The sequence below is a fragment of the Danio aesculapii genome, chromosome 23, assembly GCF_903798145.1.
Source record: "Danio aesculapii chromosome 23, fDanAes4.1, whole genome shotgun sequence".
In the NCBI taxonomy this organism is placed as follows: domain Eukaryota; kingdom Metazoa; phylum Chordata; class Actinopteri; order Cypriniformes; family Danionidae; genus Danio; species Danio aesculapii.
The window spans coordinates 21,633,973-21,651,465 of record NC_079457.1 but is presented as its reverse complement, the minus strand read 5'-3'; the positions used below and the strand labels follow the sequence as shown (position 1 = coordinate 21,651,465).

At 33.6% G+C, this 17,493-nt stretch overlaps 1 protein-coding gene across 1 annotated transcript in view; it reads right to left on the bottom strand.

Moving 5' to 3' along the window:
- The window catches only part of hspg2 (heparan sulfate proteoglycan 2), a 187,612-nt gene that overhangs the window by 93,225 nt on the left and 76,894 nt on the right, over positions 1-17,493 (bottom strand). Inside the window, 16 exon segments of the mRNA XM_056448664.1 lie at positions 3,697-3,824; positions 3,921-4,065; positions 4,317-4,417; positions 4,419-4,451; positions 4,453-4,515; positions 5,917-6,096; positions 6,281-6,447; positions 9,861-10,031; positions 10,294-10,451; positions 13,213-13,357; positions 13,875-13,997; positions 14,251-14,259; positions 16,377-16,496; positions 16,596-16,616; positions 16,619-16,718; positions 16,720-16,774. Coding sequence (XP_056304639.1) covers positions 3,697-3,824; positions 3,921-4,065; positions 4,317-4,417; positions 4,419-4,451; positions 4,453-4,515; positions 5,917-6,096; positions 6,281-6,447; positions 9,861-10,031; positions 10,294-10,451; positions 13,213-13,357; positions 13,875-13,997; positions 14,251-14,259; positions 16,377-16,496; positions 16,596-16,616; positions 16,619-16,718; positions 16,720-16,774 — 1,719 coding nt within the window.

The following is a 17,493-nucleotide window of genomic DNA, read 5'->3' as shown; positions in this document are numbered from 1 at the left end:
GTTGGGGGAGCACCGATATGGATTTTTGGCTGATATCGATAACCAATAACTGATTGATTTGGAGGCCAATAACCGATATATTAGCTGATAAATATCTTCAAAATGTTATATTTTTATACAGTGAACAACTGCTTTTATTTATAAACTTTATAACTTCATAACTGATCTTATGAACTGAATAGCTTACTTAAAGCAAGAAAAAGCAACGATTTCCAAATTGCAAGACGATCATTCGTTCATTCATTCATTCATTCATTTTCTTTTCAGCGTAGGCCCTTTATTAATCCAGGGTCTTCACAGCAAAAGTGAACCGACAAATTATCCAGCACAATTTTTACGCAGCGCATTGCCCTTCCAGCTGCAACCCATCTCTGGGAAACATCCATACACTAACTCACACTTCATACACTACAGACAATTTAGCCTTCCCAATTCAGCTGTACCGCATGTCTTTGGACTGCAAGGGAAACCTGAGCACCTGAAGGAAACCCACGCGAACGCACGGAGAACATGCAAACTCCACACAGAAACGCCAACTGACCCAGCTGAGACTCGAACCAGCGACCTTCTTGCTGTAAGGCAACAGCACTACCTACTGCGCTGTCGGCAAAATGATTATTAGTAGACCTATAGTCAAATTTCACATAAATCAGCATGGCAAAAATAAATGATTCCTTTTTGAACTGTTGCATAAAAATAATAGGTTAAATAACAAAACGGGATTTAATTAAAAAAACAAAGTGAAATAATGGATTTTAAATAAATGAAAATGAAAGAACTAAGAACTGAAACCAGCTCAAATGTTCTTGAATAAAACATGTTACAGTAATATACAAATATGTAATCTCTGAAAAAGCGTTTTGACAGTTCAGAGCCACCGTACAAACGAAAAGCTAAATACAGATAGTATTACAAAATGCACCATAAATTCAGCCCATTTGGCGTTTTAGATTCTTTTGAAGTACACGTAGGTACTGCTTGTCAATCAGACTATGCTTCTATGTTCATTCTTGCTGTCAATTGTCAAAAAAAGATCGATGAAACTGAAAGGTTTATGATAAACCGCTGTGAGTTTGAAATAACATCAGGGACTATGTGATGTGCATGCACGCGAAGCGGAGTCAGATTTTGATACACCACCTGAGCATTGACAAACAGAGGATTTTATGACAGACATAGCGCATAATGTAAAGACAAGTGGCGGACAGTTCAGAACCCCTATGCTGAATTTAGTGAATGGAACATGTCTCCTCTGCTGAGATGGCTATGTCAGATCACTATGTGTGTGTATGCGTGTGTGTGTGTGTTGTGTGTGTGTGTGTGTGTGTCTGTGTGTGTGTGTGTGTGTGTGTGAGAACCTTAATAGCCATCACGTGTGGTCGTTATAATCATTATAAATATACCGATCAAACTGAAAACATCTTACATCAACAACATCTTCTGAATCATTGTAGTTTGTCTAGTTTTAGCCGCCTAAATGTCCCAGCATTGTAATCTAGCTTTAGTCAATGGCAACTTGACATATTAGCAATAAGATTTTTATTGATTAACCTTGCAAACAGTCTACTTTGCCTGAAACTACATTCTTTTACCAACATTAGATTTTTCTTGTTATCTATTTAAGCTTTATCTGCACATTGATGTGTTTGTCAGCAATGTCAGAGAGCTGTATGACTGACTATTAAACCTCAACTGTTTTACTTTGTATGTGCTGTATTTTTGCTATTTTGAAACCGCAAATTTGCTAATGTGAAACATTGGGCAGTTGGGACTTCTGGAGCTGTTCATCGATGGATTTGCTCTTCAGTGTTTGGACTTTCAGCAGTGAAATTTACACCAAACTGAACTGAATTTCAAGTCTGAAAACTGGACCGACACAGATTTAATTAACTAGAACTTCTATTTTAAGCTGCTTTGACACAAACTACATTGTAAAAACGCTATAGAAATAAACATGAACTGAATTAAGCTCATATTATTTGATTTTAATGGGACCTTTTATATAAAAATCACTTTTATTTAAAGCAACAGTCACCAAAACTGAACAATTTCGATTAAAGCCTATAATGGGCAGTTTCAAAGAGTTAGAAAACATTATTTGTGTGGTATTTTGAGCTGAAACTTCATATAAACACTCTAGGGACATCCAGAGCTGGATTAACATCAGGGTTGGAGTCCCAAGGTCAACATAAGGAGTTCTCTTGATTGACTAATTCATTTGCACCATGACGTGGGAAATGCCTCTTTGCGTTATGCTTTTGATGCCGATAATGTGAATAATTCCTTGACGTAGCGGTCAAAGTCCATCGTAGCGGATTTCTATCTCAATAAAAAACATGGTTAAAGTCTAACTGAACCAGTTAGAAAGCAAAGTTTTAAATTAATAAATTTCCCCTTATAAAATCGACAGTAATAATCCGGAGCAATGAAATTCTGGCGCTGGCTTTCATCAGACAGTATATCTGAGGTAAAAAAAATAAAAAAAAATTACTTCTGTAATTGATTGACTCACAAGACCAAACGGGAAATTAGAAGCATGGCTTTTAAATATACTTAAGGATTTCTCTCAGCTAACGTTCTGAAAGATAGCCTATTATTTATTGTAAAGCATTCATTTAGGAAGTAATGCAAATGTGTTTTTTGTGCAGCCTGTTTAAAATTATGTCATGTGATTAATTTATATGCGTGTACCCCTACTTTAGTCAAATAGAAATAATTTATATTAATCAAACAGTGGAGAAAAAAAGCTACATTTGTGAGGCTATAAAATAAATGAGGCTATAAGCCTCAGGGCCCAATATGTTTCTTAATCTGGCCCCGGGGACATTATAGACTTATTTAACCTCTGTAAAAAAGGGACATAATAGGTTTCACTTTATCATAATCTTTATGATTTCTTTTGTCAAAAAAAAAAAATATCATTAATAAATTTAAAAAAAAACGCATTTTAAGTTCATACTGTAGGGCCAAATTGCTGTTTGACTGAACTAAATAAAATCTAAGAATGTCTATTAACACTATAGGATACTTGAAGTACTTCGGTAGCCATGTTTAGCCCATGGTACACCAATTAAATAGCCTCTGGTTTCAAATAAACCAAAGCCTGAAAGGAAACATGATGAAACCATAAATGCGCACACTCTGATCTGCCTCATCTAATGAATGAACAGCACAATGCAGTGTATTAGAAGCAAAATTAATGTTGGTGTCTTATTATATTTTTATTACATCTTAGTCTCGTCTTTTTTGCCAATGATATTGCAAACGGATGTCACTGTTAGTATCTAATTATACTCATTTCATCCTGTCTGTCTCATCTCAAAAAAGTTGTCAACGAATATTTTTAATCATTATTTTCATTAATGAAATAAGCATTGGTTCATCTTAGGACAATTCTTTTTTATTCATAGTCATTTGTATGATCTCATTTGTACATTTTAGTATGATTAGCTCATTCCTTAATGAGGGGTAGGGTTAGTGCTGGGGTTTGTAGGCATGCCTCTCTTAAAAAAAATCATACATTTTCATATCCGGAATGAAGTCATATGAATTTGTATGAACTTCTCTGACAATAAACAAAATATTATGTTCCTCGTGAGATTGGGCTGTTCAAACAGCATCGGAATGAAGAAAGAGTGAGTATTGCCTAATAAAGTGGCCAGTGAGGGCTTGAAATTCCAAGTTTGATATATTTACCGCCGAGATGTCTCAGTGTATGGACATGGACAGGGTTTGCAGTCATCGTACTGTCCTCGACTTGGGTCACCGAAGAATCCAGACTTGCATTTTTCACATTGAGCTCCTTCAGTTTTATGCTGACAACTCTGTTCAAGTGACATTATCACTTTAGTCTGTTAGCAATCTAACAACTCATTGCATCTAGCAAGCATCTATAAAGAAGAGGAAATGCTCATCCTCACCAGACAGTGTCCACTAACAGGGTCACAGGCACTGGCATGACCATTGCAGTTGCAGCCAGCGCAGATGCCCAAATAAGGTCCAGGAACCCGCTCAAAACCAGGAGAACAGGACTCACAAGACAACCCCGAATAGCCGGCAGGACATCTGTGTGAGATCAACAATTGGCACAGATTGGTATTTTCACATTTAATTCCAGAATTTGGATTTAAAAGTGACAAAAGTAGGCAAAAAAAGGTACATTCTTAGGTTAAAAGATATAGAATATACAAAATATTAAATAGAGGATCCCTAAATAAACATGAGGTATAATCAGTTATATTTATAAAACTTGCGAGGAGCTTCATTTTTTTTTGACAGGTCTATAATCCCATGGGGTGATTTAAAGGGCTGCTGACCTGCACTCCTCCACTTCTCTTGGGTTTCCGTGCTGGCTGAACTCTTTGGTGGTGGTGTCCATGCTGATGTCACTCAGGCCCACGCTGGCCATGCGGTTGTCTGTAAATGGTGCGAATGTGGATGCTCTCCAGATTGGGCCAGGGTCATCATGAGATCATCGCGAGTTACCGCTCGTCCATTGGAGTGCTCCCAGTTTTCCTGAGGCACAGACTTAGAGATGAAAACATGCAAAAGCCTTATCTGACAAATATAACTTACAAATCATATGTTTATTATTTTTTGTAGAATATATAGGAACAGCAAGTGAATTTTTATGTTAATCTTACAAAGGGTTTAGCAGGATTCATCGTATTTTCATAACAAAATAATTGGACATTCTATAAAATATGTATAAAATGTGTAAATACAATTGTATACATGTTATACATATATACATATTATATATATATATATATTATATATGATATATATATATATATATCATATATATATATATATATATATATATATATATTATATATATATATATATAACATTTTTAAACATATTTCTTTATATTTATTTAAAAAATTACTTATAATGGAATTGGGACAATATGAGTTAGAGCATGCTATTGTTTTTTTTGTGTTTTTTTTTTACAAAAGATATTGTTTCAGCATATATTAGTAAATTAAATTAGAAAAAATTGAAGTGCACTATAAACAACTTAACTTAAATAACCATACATGTCACAATTAAAAGTGTTTTATTTCAGCAAGGACACATTCATTGTGATCAAAACGTGGAGGTAAAACCTCAGAAAGATAAACTCTACTAAGATTTTGTAAAGTATTTCATCATAAATGCCCTTCTCATTCATAAATGAAACAAAAGGTCAAATGATTATATATATATATATAATAAATAAAAGAATTTAATTCAATTAAAATAAAATAAATCTAATTAAATGAAAATAAATGAAAATAAATTTAATTAAATAATATTAAAATAAATTAATGAAAATAATTTTTAAAAATATAATTAAAATTAAATTAAAATTAAAAAATTAAATAAAATCATCAATTAAATTAAATTCTAAAATAAAATAAATTCAAATAAATTAAATTCAATTAAACAAAATAAATCTAATTAAAATAAAATAAATCAAATTAAATGAAAATAAATTAAATTAGAAATTAAATTCAATTATAAAATAAAAAATAAAAAATAAAATAAAATAAATTCAAATAAAATAAAATAAAATAAAATAAATTCAAATAAAAGAAATTCAAATAAAATAAAATATAGTCATCTCATTTTGTCACAGAAACATTAGGATTTCTTTCCTGGGCACCAAACTAGAAGTTTAGAATGATCTTCTGAAGGATTATGTGACATTGAAAATTCAGCTTTGCCAAAAAGGACTAAAATACATTATAAATACATATTTAAATAGAAAACAGTAGTCATAAACTCTTAACATTTTACTTTCAAATACAATACAATATTTTTATCAAATATATGTAGCTTTAGTTAACATAACAAATAACAGACCCCAAATCCCTTTTGACAAAAAAATAAATAATATCAGATATATTTTTAAGCAATACAGCAACTCACCTCAGTAAACTTGATCTCTCTGCTGTTGAATGTGTCAGGAAAAGTGGGGTCTCCTCTACGGTATATAAATTTCTGCCCGCTGCCACTCAGCACAACATCAGGTCTCACCTTCGGTTCTGATCCTCCTCGCTGAAGTGAGTAACTCACCTTAAACTTCAGATAACCTCCATACGAGTCAACCTGCACAACACGTGCGCGCACACACACACACACACACGCTAGAGGTTTAAGACATTCTCTGTACATTTCACACATCCTTACGTTTGACCCAAGCTTTTCAAAACAATCAAATTATCTGAATATTCATAGTGTCAATGTGAGAAGAGACAGCAGTTGATGACCATGAGAATATTGTGAAGAAAACCTTGTTGCCCAAGAACTGGCGAGGCAGAGACCAGAATGAGTCTTGATCGAGGAAACGGCGAGACAGATCCACTAGCTGAAACTCCTCAGTCTCAGGATTGATCAACATCTGAGTTGAGGAGAGAGGCTGAGGAAGGCCAGGACGACTAGGAAACGACACATTGACTCCTGGAAATATAAAGAGAAACAGACAGAGATGAGGAGGGAACAGTTGTATCTCATACTCTCAATCCTTCAGTATTGGTTGTTACTTTCTAAAACCTTCTGTATTTATTTGATACATAAGTTTCTAAGGCCTATAAATGATCAATAGGATCAAATGACTTTACTCAAATGATCAACAATTTTATTGAAAAGTCTTTTCAACACAATCTATTACAAGCCTTCTGCCATCTGATTGATTGATTGTACTTACACATAACTCACTTTTTTTAAAAAAGTAACCATAAAGACAGATTGTATATTATCAAAAGATGCATTGGACTTGTAATAAATATGTCTGTGTTCACCAAGTCAAATTCAAGACTTTTTAAGACCATCAACAATGAAATTTTAAACTTATTTAAGGGCTAAACGCCAAGGCTTTTTTAATGGTCCAGCAAAAAATAATTACTTGCCCCACCAAAATTTCATTGCAGCATATTTTCTTACTGTGTCAAAACAAGCAGACCTTAAATTTTTTATCAACATAACGTAAATTAAAACTTCGATAAACTAAATGTATGCACAACAGAAAGTTATAATATTAGCTTTTTTCCCAAAGGTTTAATGAGATGTATTGTCGGTGATTGGATGTTTGTTGGACCGGCCATGTAGCTTTGCATAAACTAAGAAAAATTAAGATCCATTTAAAATTATTCAAGACCTGCATGGCAATATTTGAGTAAATTTAAGACTTTTAAAAGGCCTAAAATGTAGTTTTTGAAATTGAAGACATTTTAAGACTTTAATACACCCTGTGTGTTTTCCCAAGCACTGTTTAACTGTTTTAAAAAATAAATATATAAAATCTTTTTTAAACATAATTAGTTTTATTAAGTAATTTCTTTTGTCTTGACATGTTGACCATGCATCATATTTAGACAGTTATTTTCCAGGATACTGGTATTTAGCTTAATGTACAATTTAGTAAGTAAGTAATGTGTATTTACAGTTGAAATCAATATTATTAGCCCCCCTTAGATTTTTTTTTTCTTTTTTAAATATTTTCCAAATTATGTTTAACAGAGCAAGGAAATTTTCACACTATGTCTGATAATATTTTTTTCTTTTGGAGAAAGTCTTATTTGTTTTATTTCGGCTAGAAAAGCAGTTTTTAATTTTTTAAAACCAATTTTAAGGTCAAAATTATCAACCCCTTTAAGCTATTTTTTTTCGATAGTCTACAGAATAAACCATCGTTATAATATAACTTGCCTAATTACCCTAACCTGCCTAGTTAACCTAATTAACCTAGTTCAGCCTCTAAATGTCACTTTAAGCTGTATAGAAGTGTCTTGAAAAATATCTAGTAAAATATTATTTACTGTCATCAAGGCAAAGATAAAAGAAATCAGTTATTAGAAATGAGTTATAAAAACTATTATGTTTAGAAATGTGTTGAAAAAAGCTTCTCTCAGAAATTGGGGAAAAAAATAAACAGGGGTGCTGATAATTCAGGGGGGCTAATAATTCTGACTGTATATAGGGCATTTATTGTGTATGGCCTTACACCCAAAGAGCCTCACAATCTTGAGGAGGCTCTCTCCAGACCACCACCAGTGTGCAACATCCTCTTGGATGATGAGATGGCAGCCACAGCACAACAGCACCAGTGCGCTCACCACACACCAGCTATTGATGGAGTGGAGAGACAGTGAAAGAGCCAATTCGGTGAATGGGGATAATTGGGAGGCCATGATGAGTAAGGGCCGATGAAGGGGATTTGGCCAGGACACCAGGGTAACACCCCTACACTTTACAAGAAGTGCCATGGTCCTCGGTTAAACGTCTCATCCGAAAGACGGCACTCACTGACAGTATAGTGTTCCTATCACTATAGTGGGGCATTAAGATTCACACAGACCGCAGATTGAGCACCCCTGCTGGCCTCACTAACACCACTTCCAACCGCAACCTAGTTTTCCTATGTGATCTCCCATCCAGGTATTAAGCAGGCTCAGCCCTGTTTACCTTGAGTGAGTAACTGGTCTTGGGCTGCAGTGTGTGGCTGTGGCAAATATTTAAAGGCATTAATTAATTTAAATATTTAAATTTAAAGGCATAACTAGGTACACTAGGCAAGTTAGGCAAGTTATTGGACTACAGTGGCTTGTGCTGTTGCCAATTGAGAAAAAAACATTCTCAAAGAAGCTAATAAAAGTGTGTGTGTGTGTGTGTGTGTGAAATGTGTATTAAATGGGTTATAAAGGCTTTTGAGAATTACTGGACTGGTTTCTCAATCATTATTCTACTGCATGTCATACTTTTTATTGTCTCTTACAATAAAATAATAATTATAATAATAATAATAATACAGAGCTTGGATTATAAAATAGAAAAAGAAATCGTCAAATATAATCGTATGACATTTTAACATCTTATAAAATTCTTAAGGTATTATTGAGATACATGCTATTACTACAATCTGGTTGTTTTACATTAAAATCTTTGAGAATTTTATTAAAGGTTTTTGGCCAAAAATATCAGCATCATCAGTATAAAATGGGCTGTATGGGTTTCATATTCTTATTATATCACACAATGTGTCATAAAAGCTTTTTGATTCAAATATGATACCAAATTTATTTTTTATTATTAATTAATATTTTTAAGTCTTTTTTTATTGCTTTTTAAAAAATATTTTGTTTAATAAATAAAGTAACAAATTTGTTAAAAAAACAGTAAAAAAAACTAAAACTAAAACTACAATTTCTTATGTTAGACTTTTACTCAATCAATAAAACAAAGTAGTTTCAAAAATAAAAAAACAACAACAAAGATTGATGCAAAGAGATGCTTTTTAGCAACAATTTTTAGTAAAAAAAAAAAAAAATCAAAGAATTATCTTACTCCAGAATGTTTTGTAAAGATGTTTGTGCTGTCTTTGTATATGAAAATCACAACTTGTCAAACAGTGAATCGACTGCACTGCCTTTCCTTCTCTTTTGGCAAGACGCTTGATTTGAATCTATCGGAAACAATAATTACCATCTTTTAAACAGTGGGCCAATAATGCGCTTCATTTCCATAGTTTGGAAAAATAAGACCTTTAATGGTTTTAGAATTTAATTTTAATTTAATTTTGAATTGAAATGGTTCTGGGTCCAAGTTCACTGCTATGTGGCGTCCTTTAATAAATTACTTCCAAAGCCAAATGTAATAATAAGTGGACAAAACGATGCTGATGCTGTCAGGTTTTGCTTGTTTTCTACTGATGTTGTCTTCATTTTATGTCTTCGCTTATATGTACACAATGTTAAAGCATTATGTTTATATGTATGCTTTGTTGTTAGTTATTTTGATTGATGAACGCATGCTTTTTTGACTATTTAAATAAATAAAAAGGAAGGGAAAAATTCATAGTTAATCCTCCTCCATACCTTTGAAGTCCTCCTCCTCAGTGAAGCGCAGTGTGATTTGGTTGCGGTACCGGCCGGTGCTTTGACACTTCTTTGTGATACCGAAACAGAAGCATGGCATGCAGTGGCCGCCCACGCTAAAGTGCCCATCACGGCAATTACCTGCTAATATGAACGGAGAGGATGACACAACTGGACAAGAACAACACAGAAGACAAAGAATAGTAAGACCACCACCGTCAGGAGATTTGAGATGCCTCACAGCCACCACCACACCACAGCATGCAGAAAAGAAAAAAAACAGCAGGAAAACCAGTGTCGTGCAAATGAAGAGATGACATTTAGGTAGTAATGATGCCTCCTCGGAAAAGAAAAGTTGAGAATAAACATATAATACTGAACACGTGGTAATCTGAAGAGGTTTGAAATGCACCATATGGAGCTGGTGCAGTACCTGGATTTGGTCTCTGAGAGAGGCTGAGGACTCCGTCAGGAATGGCAAACACGAGGCCTTTAGCATTGATGGCCTCACAGGTATAAGCCCCCTGGTCACCTTCCTTCACATCTCGGATGGTGAGCGTTCCTTGTCCATTTTCACTGATCATTGTGATCCTGCCAATAGAACGATCATGTAGAAATTAGAGTTCCGTTGAGCGTCATTCAGTTATGCTCAGTAAAGATGTTTTTAAATGCAACAATGAGGCTTGTGTGACTGGCTCAAGTCTAAGCTGTGTTCACACCAGATGCGGAACAAACGAATAAATCACGCTATTCATGTGTAAATAGGCGAGTTTACTTGCTTCATTCGTGTGTCAAATCCACTTCATTCGCACGTCAAATTAACTTTACAATAGACACGGATTTACCTCATGGGCAGGGCTTCTGTCTGCCTGGTGAGTCTAGACTCGTTGCTAAATGGCTAATATGGATTTTATTGAGGAAGTAGCTGTGTTTATGTGCTTTAGGAAGGTTGATAAACAGCGTTGATTTGTTTGGAGCCGTGTCCAAGTCCACTATATCTGTTCACAGGTGCACCCGGTTCTATGAGTTCATCAACTCCTCCAGAAACTATATATGGATGATTGAAGCTTTCAGTGGTGTTTCCGACTGAGCCAAGCACAGTTTGATGAACGGCAAGAGAATTTCCCCTGGGACACCAACAACAGGCGCTACGTCATAATCACGCACCTACAAAAAAAAAGCTCCTGATTGGTTAAAGCGGCATGAATGTCCGCTGAGGTGCAGCTGATCACAGAGAGTTGGAACAGATCTTTTAATCCCAGTTTCTTTGCAAATCCTGTTCTGTGGACATGTTTATACTGGTTACTATTGAGACATGTTAATACAAGGCATTAATTCAATGGGCAGGGAAAAACCACACTCCTACATCACATTGTGGTGGGCCTGCGATTTGGATCCTATTTTATCATCAGGAAATTTTTGAAAAGAGATTTGCTGTGGTTATAATCATTCCAATATGACTGTGGACACACTGTACCTGAACACAGTTCTGTTCAAACAGCTTTAAAATCCATCATAGGTGCCTTTTAGTATATTAATGCATGGTATTTTTCAGAAAACAAGTTAAAAGTGCATAGCAGAGGGGGGAAATGTTGCATAAAAAAAAATATCATTTATTTTGTTAATTTAGTATTCATTTGAAAGAGATTGCCCTAAAGGTTAGCACAAATATTACAAGACGTTAACAGAATTAGCATTAAAAATGAAAAACAAACATGCAGCTCCTGCCATATTACGGCATTCAGTGTAATCAACATTTATTATGCATTACATAAGTCGTATTGGAATATAAGACAGACACTAAATAAACTTATTTAATTTTACAAAAAACATGAATTACATATTCACCCCATTTAATTTAAGTTTATGAAATGTAATTTTTTATTGTATTTTATATATAAAATATAATATATATTTATATAAATCTTTTAATTACATATTACATATAACAATGTTTTTATAAGTTCTGGGCAAAGATGAATTGCATCCAAAAAAAAGGGTTGTTTTGACGAAAGATATGTGTGAGTAATATATATTTATTTTCTACAGTATATGTGATTCACACATACATAGAAACAAAACTATACCAAACTTTTTGCTACACAGATATTTAAATGTGTATATATATACAAAAAAAATCAAAGGGGGGCTAATAATTCTGACTTCAACTATATGTATATACAGTATATGTATAATTGGGAGAAAAAAAAAACAGGGGGCTATTAATTTTGACTTCAACTATGTATATACATGTGTATGTATGCATGTATGTATGTATGTATGTATATATATATATATATATATATATATATATATATGTATGTATGTATGTATGTGTGTGTATGTATGTATGTATGTGTGTATGTATGTATGTATGTGTGTATGTATGTATGTATGTGTGTGTGTATGTATGTATGTGTGTGTGTGTATGTATGTATGTATGTATGTATGTATGTATGTATGTATGTATGTATATATGTATATATGTATATATATATGTATATATGTATATATGTATATATGTATATATATATATATATATATATATAATATATATATATATATATATATAATATATATATATGTAGTATGTATGTATGTATATATATAATATGTATTATATATATATATATATATATATATATATATATATATATATATATATATATATATATATGTATATATAATATGTATATATATATATATATATATATAATATATATATATATATTATAATATATATATATAATATATATATATATATATATGTATATATAATATATATATATGTATATATATGTATAATATATATGTATTAATATATATATATAATATATATAAATATATATATTATATAATATATATATATATATATATATATATATATGATATATATAGTATATGTAATATATATATATATATATAGATATATATATATATATATATATATATATAATATATATATATATATATATAAAATCGTTTACATATTTATTTTATATCTAAATATCAATGTAAATCAACATTTTCTCAAATATATGCATGTGTGTGTGATATTTGTATATACATAATCAATATACAAAGTAATAACAAACTTTTAATTTGGAAGCGATTAATCGTTATTAGTTTTTGTCTAGCACTAGTTTTCTTTCTGTTTATTGCACTGAATTATTTCTGCTGTTTTATTCTATAAACTGATTTCACTTACTCAGTTTTATTATATCAACTAAATGAAATGCTAAATATCCTTCACTTTACATGCATTATGTTATATTGACTTTACCACTGATTTCAGCCACTGTTTTTATAATTTTACAGTTCTTTGTAACCCACAACTCTTATTCTAACCCACCTGTTATTGGCTGGTATGTGTCCCCAATTAAGACGCCATGTGATGATAGGAACGGGCACACCAATAGCAGAACAAGTAAAGGTGACAGTATCCCCACGCGATGCTGTAATGGATTCCTCCGGCGAGACAGTCACAGTAGGTGGTGCTTTGGTAAAATAAAGTTAACACACATTTACAAACACATGAACCAGTTTTCAATTTCCACACATATAACGGTACTGTATATTATTAGTAAGAGAGACATATGGAGACAAGAAATCACACGCTGTAAGTCTTTGATTGTAAATTGGCAGCCTGTGACGGCACAAGTTTTATTTGGCAGATTCATTCAGTGCGAATAGCCAAGCCAAAGCCAGAGGCTCTACTGGCAGAAAACAATACCAAGCCGCCTGTTAAATAAGCTACAAGTGCAAGATATATGCAATATGAGATCTGTGTTATTGAAAAGCTGCATGAGTGTGGCAAACAAGCTGCTGATTATGAATCTTACTTTCAGAGCATAAATATTTTCAGGATTTCAAAGAAGCAATTGTGTTAGTAAGTGAAAGTGAAAGTGATGCTCACAAGTGAAGGAAAAAGTGGGTACAGAAGAGTTATGGTGCTTGGAATGGTATAACAGCCAGTGATTATTGTTAAAGATTTCAATGACTGTAATGCCTTACCGCAACCGACTTCATCTGAGCGGTCGGCACAGTCCGGCTCCTCGTCACACTGGTAACTGGCAGGAAGCATTTGCGGTCAGACAAAACACACAAACTGCTCAGGGGCACATTACTGCTCCTGGTCTTTTTGGTGGCTGAAGGAACAAACAGAAATTTAGGGATGCACATTTTTGACCGATTACCAATAATATTGGAGATTTGGAGGCCAATTTATATGCCAAACAAATATAGTTTTCAGATTCTTTTTCCAAATAGTTTTTAAATTAGCGATATTAATACGGACGCCGAATATTGCACATCTCTAAGAAAATAAATCAGCACAAGTATCCCTAACTAATATATGCGATTTTAAGGGCACCAATGATGCCAAATCAACTTTTGGGAGCTGTAAATTATAACCGCTGGATTCACCACAGTGCCCAGTCTACACAACTGTGTATAAAGTCCTTGATTGTTGATGTCAAATGGGTTTATTTTTTACAGTAGCTTACGGACATCAATACAACAGTGTATATACCCTTATATCCTGTAACATTTCCCAACATTTGAGTAGACGTGCAAAACGGTGTAAAGTTAAAGTGTGTGTGTGGTGTAGTCGCGTGTGTGTGCGTGTGTGCTGTAGTGTGTGCTGCGTGTGTGTGCGCGTGTGTGGTGTGCTGGACTCATTGTTGCAGGCTTTAATTAACTCGACAACGATTAACCATTGGGAAAATTTAAGTTCAACCTTAAACCGCAAAGTGAGAGCAAGGGTGGGGGGTGAGGGTTAGTGGTCGATTGAGCAAGAGGGGCATCTCAGGGGCATGCCAATGAGGGCAAAGTGGCAGTTTAAAGGTTCCTAGTTAAGAATTATATATGAACTAATACCCATTCAGTCAAGTCAAAAACGTTTTAATGTTCTCAAACACTGCAGATTTACAATAATAGATTATTTACAATAATAAAACACAAAAGATTTATTAAGCAGATTATTATGATTTATTATGTTCTACAGTGACTGAAATCCTCAGGCAGCAGGTTGTCCAGATGAAGTCTAAACGTATGACTCTTTCTGCCACAGCAAGGGAAGCTGGTCATTCCACATCTGTGATTTGTAGAATGCTGCATCTTTACAATGCCACCATTCAAGTCCACCAGAAAAGCTGGTCATTAATAAAAAACAAAGGACAGGATAGCGCAGACAATCTTAATGGTCAATCAATCAACACTGGAGCTGGAATGATCAGCAGTTCAGCGATGAAAAGGGTAAGCACTAGCTAGAACTGCTTTAACTGCAAAACTAAAGACTACATAGACGTGACTAAAGCCATTTTTTCTACTGCACTATACAGTAGTGTTCAGCTCTGTGCGCTTCACTTGCTCAGCACAGTTGAATTTCAAAGCAGCTAAAAGTGGGTGGGATTATCGCTAGTTCTACTGCTGTGACATCATTGTAAACACAAAATGAGAAACACTAATTAATGCACAACACACTGATGGAATGGTGTTCTTTAGCAGTGGCTGCTGCTGGCTGTTTAAAGTCAGCATGAACCAGAAGTTGTGAGACTTTTAGTATGTTGATGTACACCCAACTGAAACATAATATCGAGGGCGGGGCTTTCTTTTGGGCATCATTCTCTCAATCAACTAATGGTAAGAGGGGCGAGGTTAAGATTATTGATATACAGTTGCTAAAGAAGCCCTCAAGTTGACATCAACAAAAGGACAACCACTTCAATCTCTGAAGAAGATGGTCGGACTTTGATTCAAGATTACAGAAACAACCTTTTTTTGGTGCATAAACTTGTACGCAATAATTATTCCCTTTATTTCCTAAGAATAGGAATAATTCTTATTTTCTAAGAATTATTTCCTAAAAATAACAATGTGAGCTAGCAAAATGGACATTGTACATTTCGACACACAGAGTTTAAAAATAGCAAGTTTGATATCTTGAGTCGCAAATCCAATGACACTGGTAGAGACAATTCTCTGAGACTATAGTGTTCAGCAGTTTTGGTAATGGTATAGCTTGCTTGGAACCTCACCCGAGGTCACACACAAAAAAAAAAAAATACCAGGTACTAGATAAGTTGCATGTTATCGTTAACAAATTAAAGAAAATAACTATCGAATAATTTATCAGGATGCTTCTATGTATTACAATTTTATGGTCAAAAACCATACTGAAACAACATTAAACAAATTAAATGCCTGGAAAAATGGTCCATTTTTCTCTTTGAATTATTATAACACAAACAAATAAATATGCAATAAAATAAATACCAAGTTTAACTACTTAATGAGATTGTATACACAGTAACTCCTGTTTAAACTTCATTATATCTCTGTTAATATTCCAAATTCAGTAAATATATCAGAAAAAAACAACAAAAAACAAACAAAAACATGGGACTAGATAGGGAAAGCAGTTGAAATGCCAACCAATAAGGAGCCAAACCGTGCCGTGCTACGTAAAAGCACCCTTAAAAACTCTCTAAAATGGCTGACAAATTGAATACTTACGGCAGTTCATCTCATCTGAATTGTCCTGACAGTCATTATCTCCATCGCATCGCCACAGTTTCAGGGCACAGCGGCCGTTCTGACACTTAAACTCATTGGGTTCACAGGGAGACGGCGTTCCTGTAATATAAAAATGAAGTCCAATACATCATATAAGACCAACATAATAGGCTTAATTAAAAATACGTTTTCATTTCTGTTGTAAATGAAATGCCCCACCACATCTGGACTCATCGCTTCATCAGTGCAGTCGCTCTCTCCATCACACAGATATTCCCGGGAGATACACTGTCCGTTCTGACAGGTGGCCTGGTCTGCACGGCAGGGTCCTGGGCCAGGTGGGAGGTCTGGGTCTGGGAGGTGTAGGTGGAGTAGGACGTAAGGAGCTACACCAACATCTGAAATAATGAAGATAATTAGGATTGACCATTGATTAAAATGAAAAATCAATTGAACTGCATTCTTATAACTAAATTATAAGATAAAAAAGATATATTCAAAGACATTAGGGTTTAAATGTGTAAAGGATTAATACTGTTTACAAAAAACTGCTTTAAATGATTATTTTGCCTCAACCTCTATTGAAAACCTATAGAACCAAAAGTTACTTTGTATGATTAACTGATTTCATTTCAGCTTTTCTTCACAAATATACATTGACCAGCAAGCATAAATAGATCTCAACCTCATTGGTCTTACAGAAGCTCAACATGCCATGTGGCATGCAATAATGAACCTTATTGGTCCTCATGCATCAAGCAATTCTTGTTTGAGTTCCGATCACCAATTCTGAACACAAACATTTAGGGCTACAACTAACAATTATTTTAATAATAATTAATTGATCTGTCGATTAGTTTCTTTAATTATTCAATGAATCAGATAAAAAAACAAGAAAGCATTCATTCCAACCCTTTATTGAAAAAAGCTCATCCCTTGAGCTGTTATAATAACAATAATAAAATTAAAACTTTTGTCCTGTTTTTCAATGTAAATATCTAAAAAATCTTAAATCAAGATACTACTAGACAGATGAAATAGCATAAGAAATTATGTCTTGTTTTCAGAAAAAAAAACACCTCACTAAGTGATTGTTTGCTTAAAACAAGCAAAATTA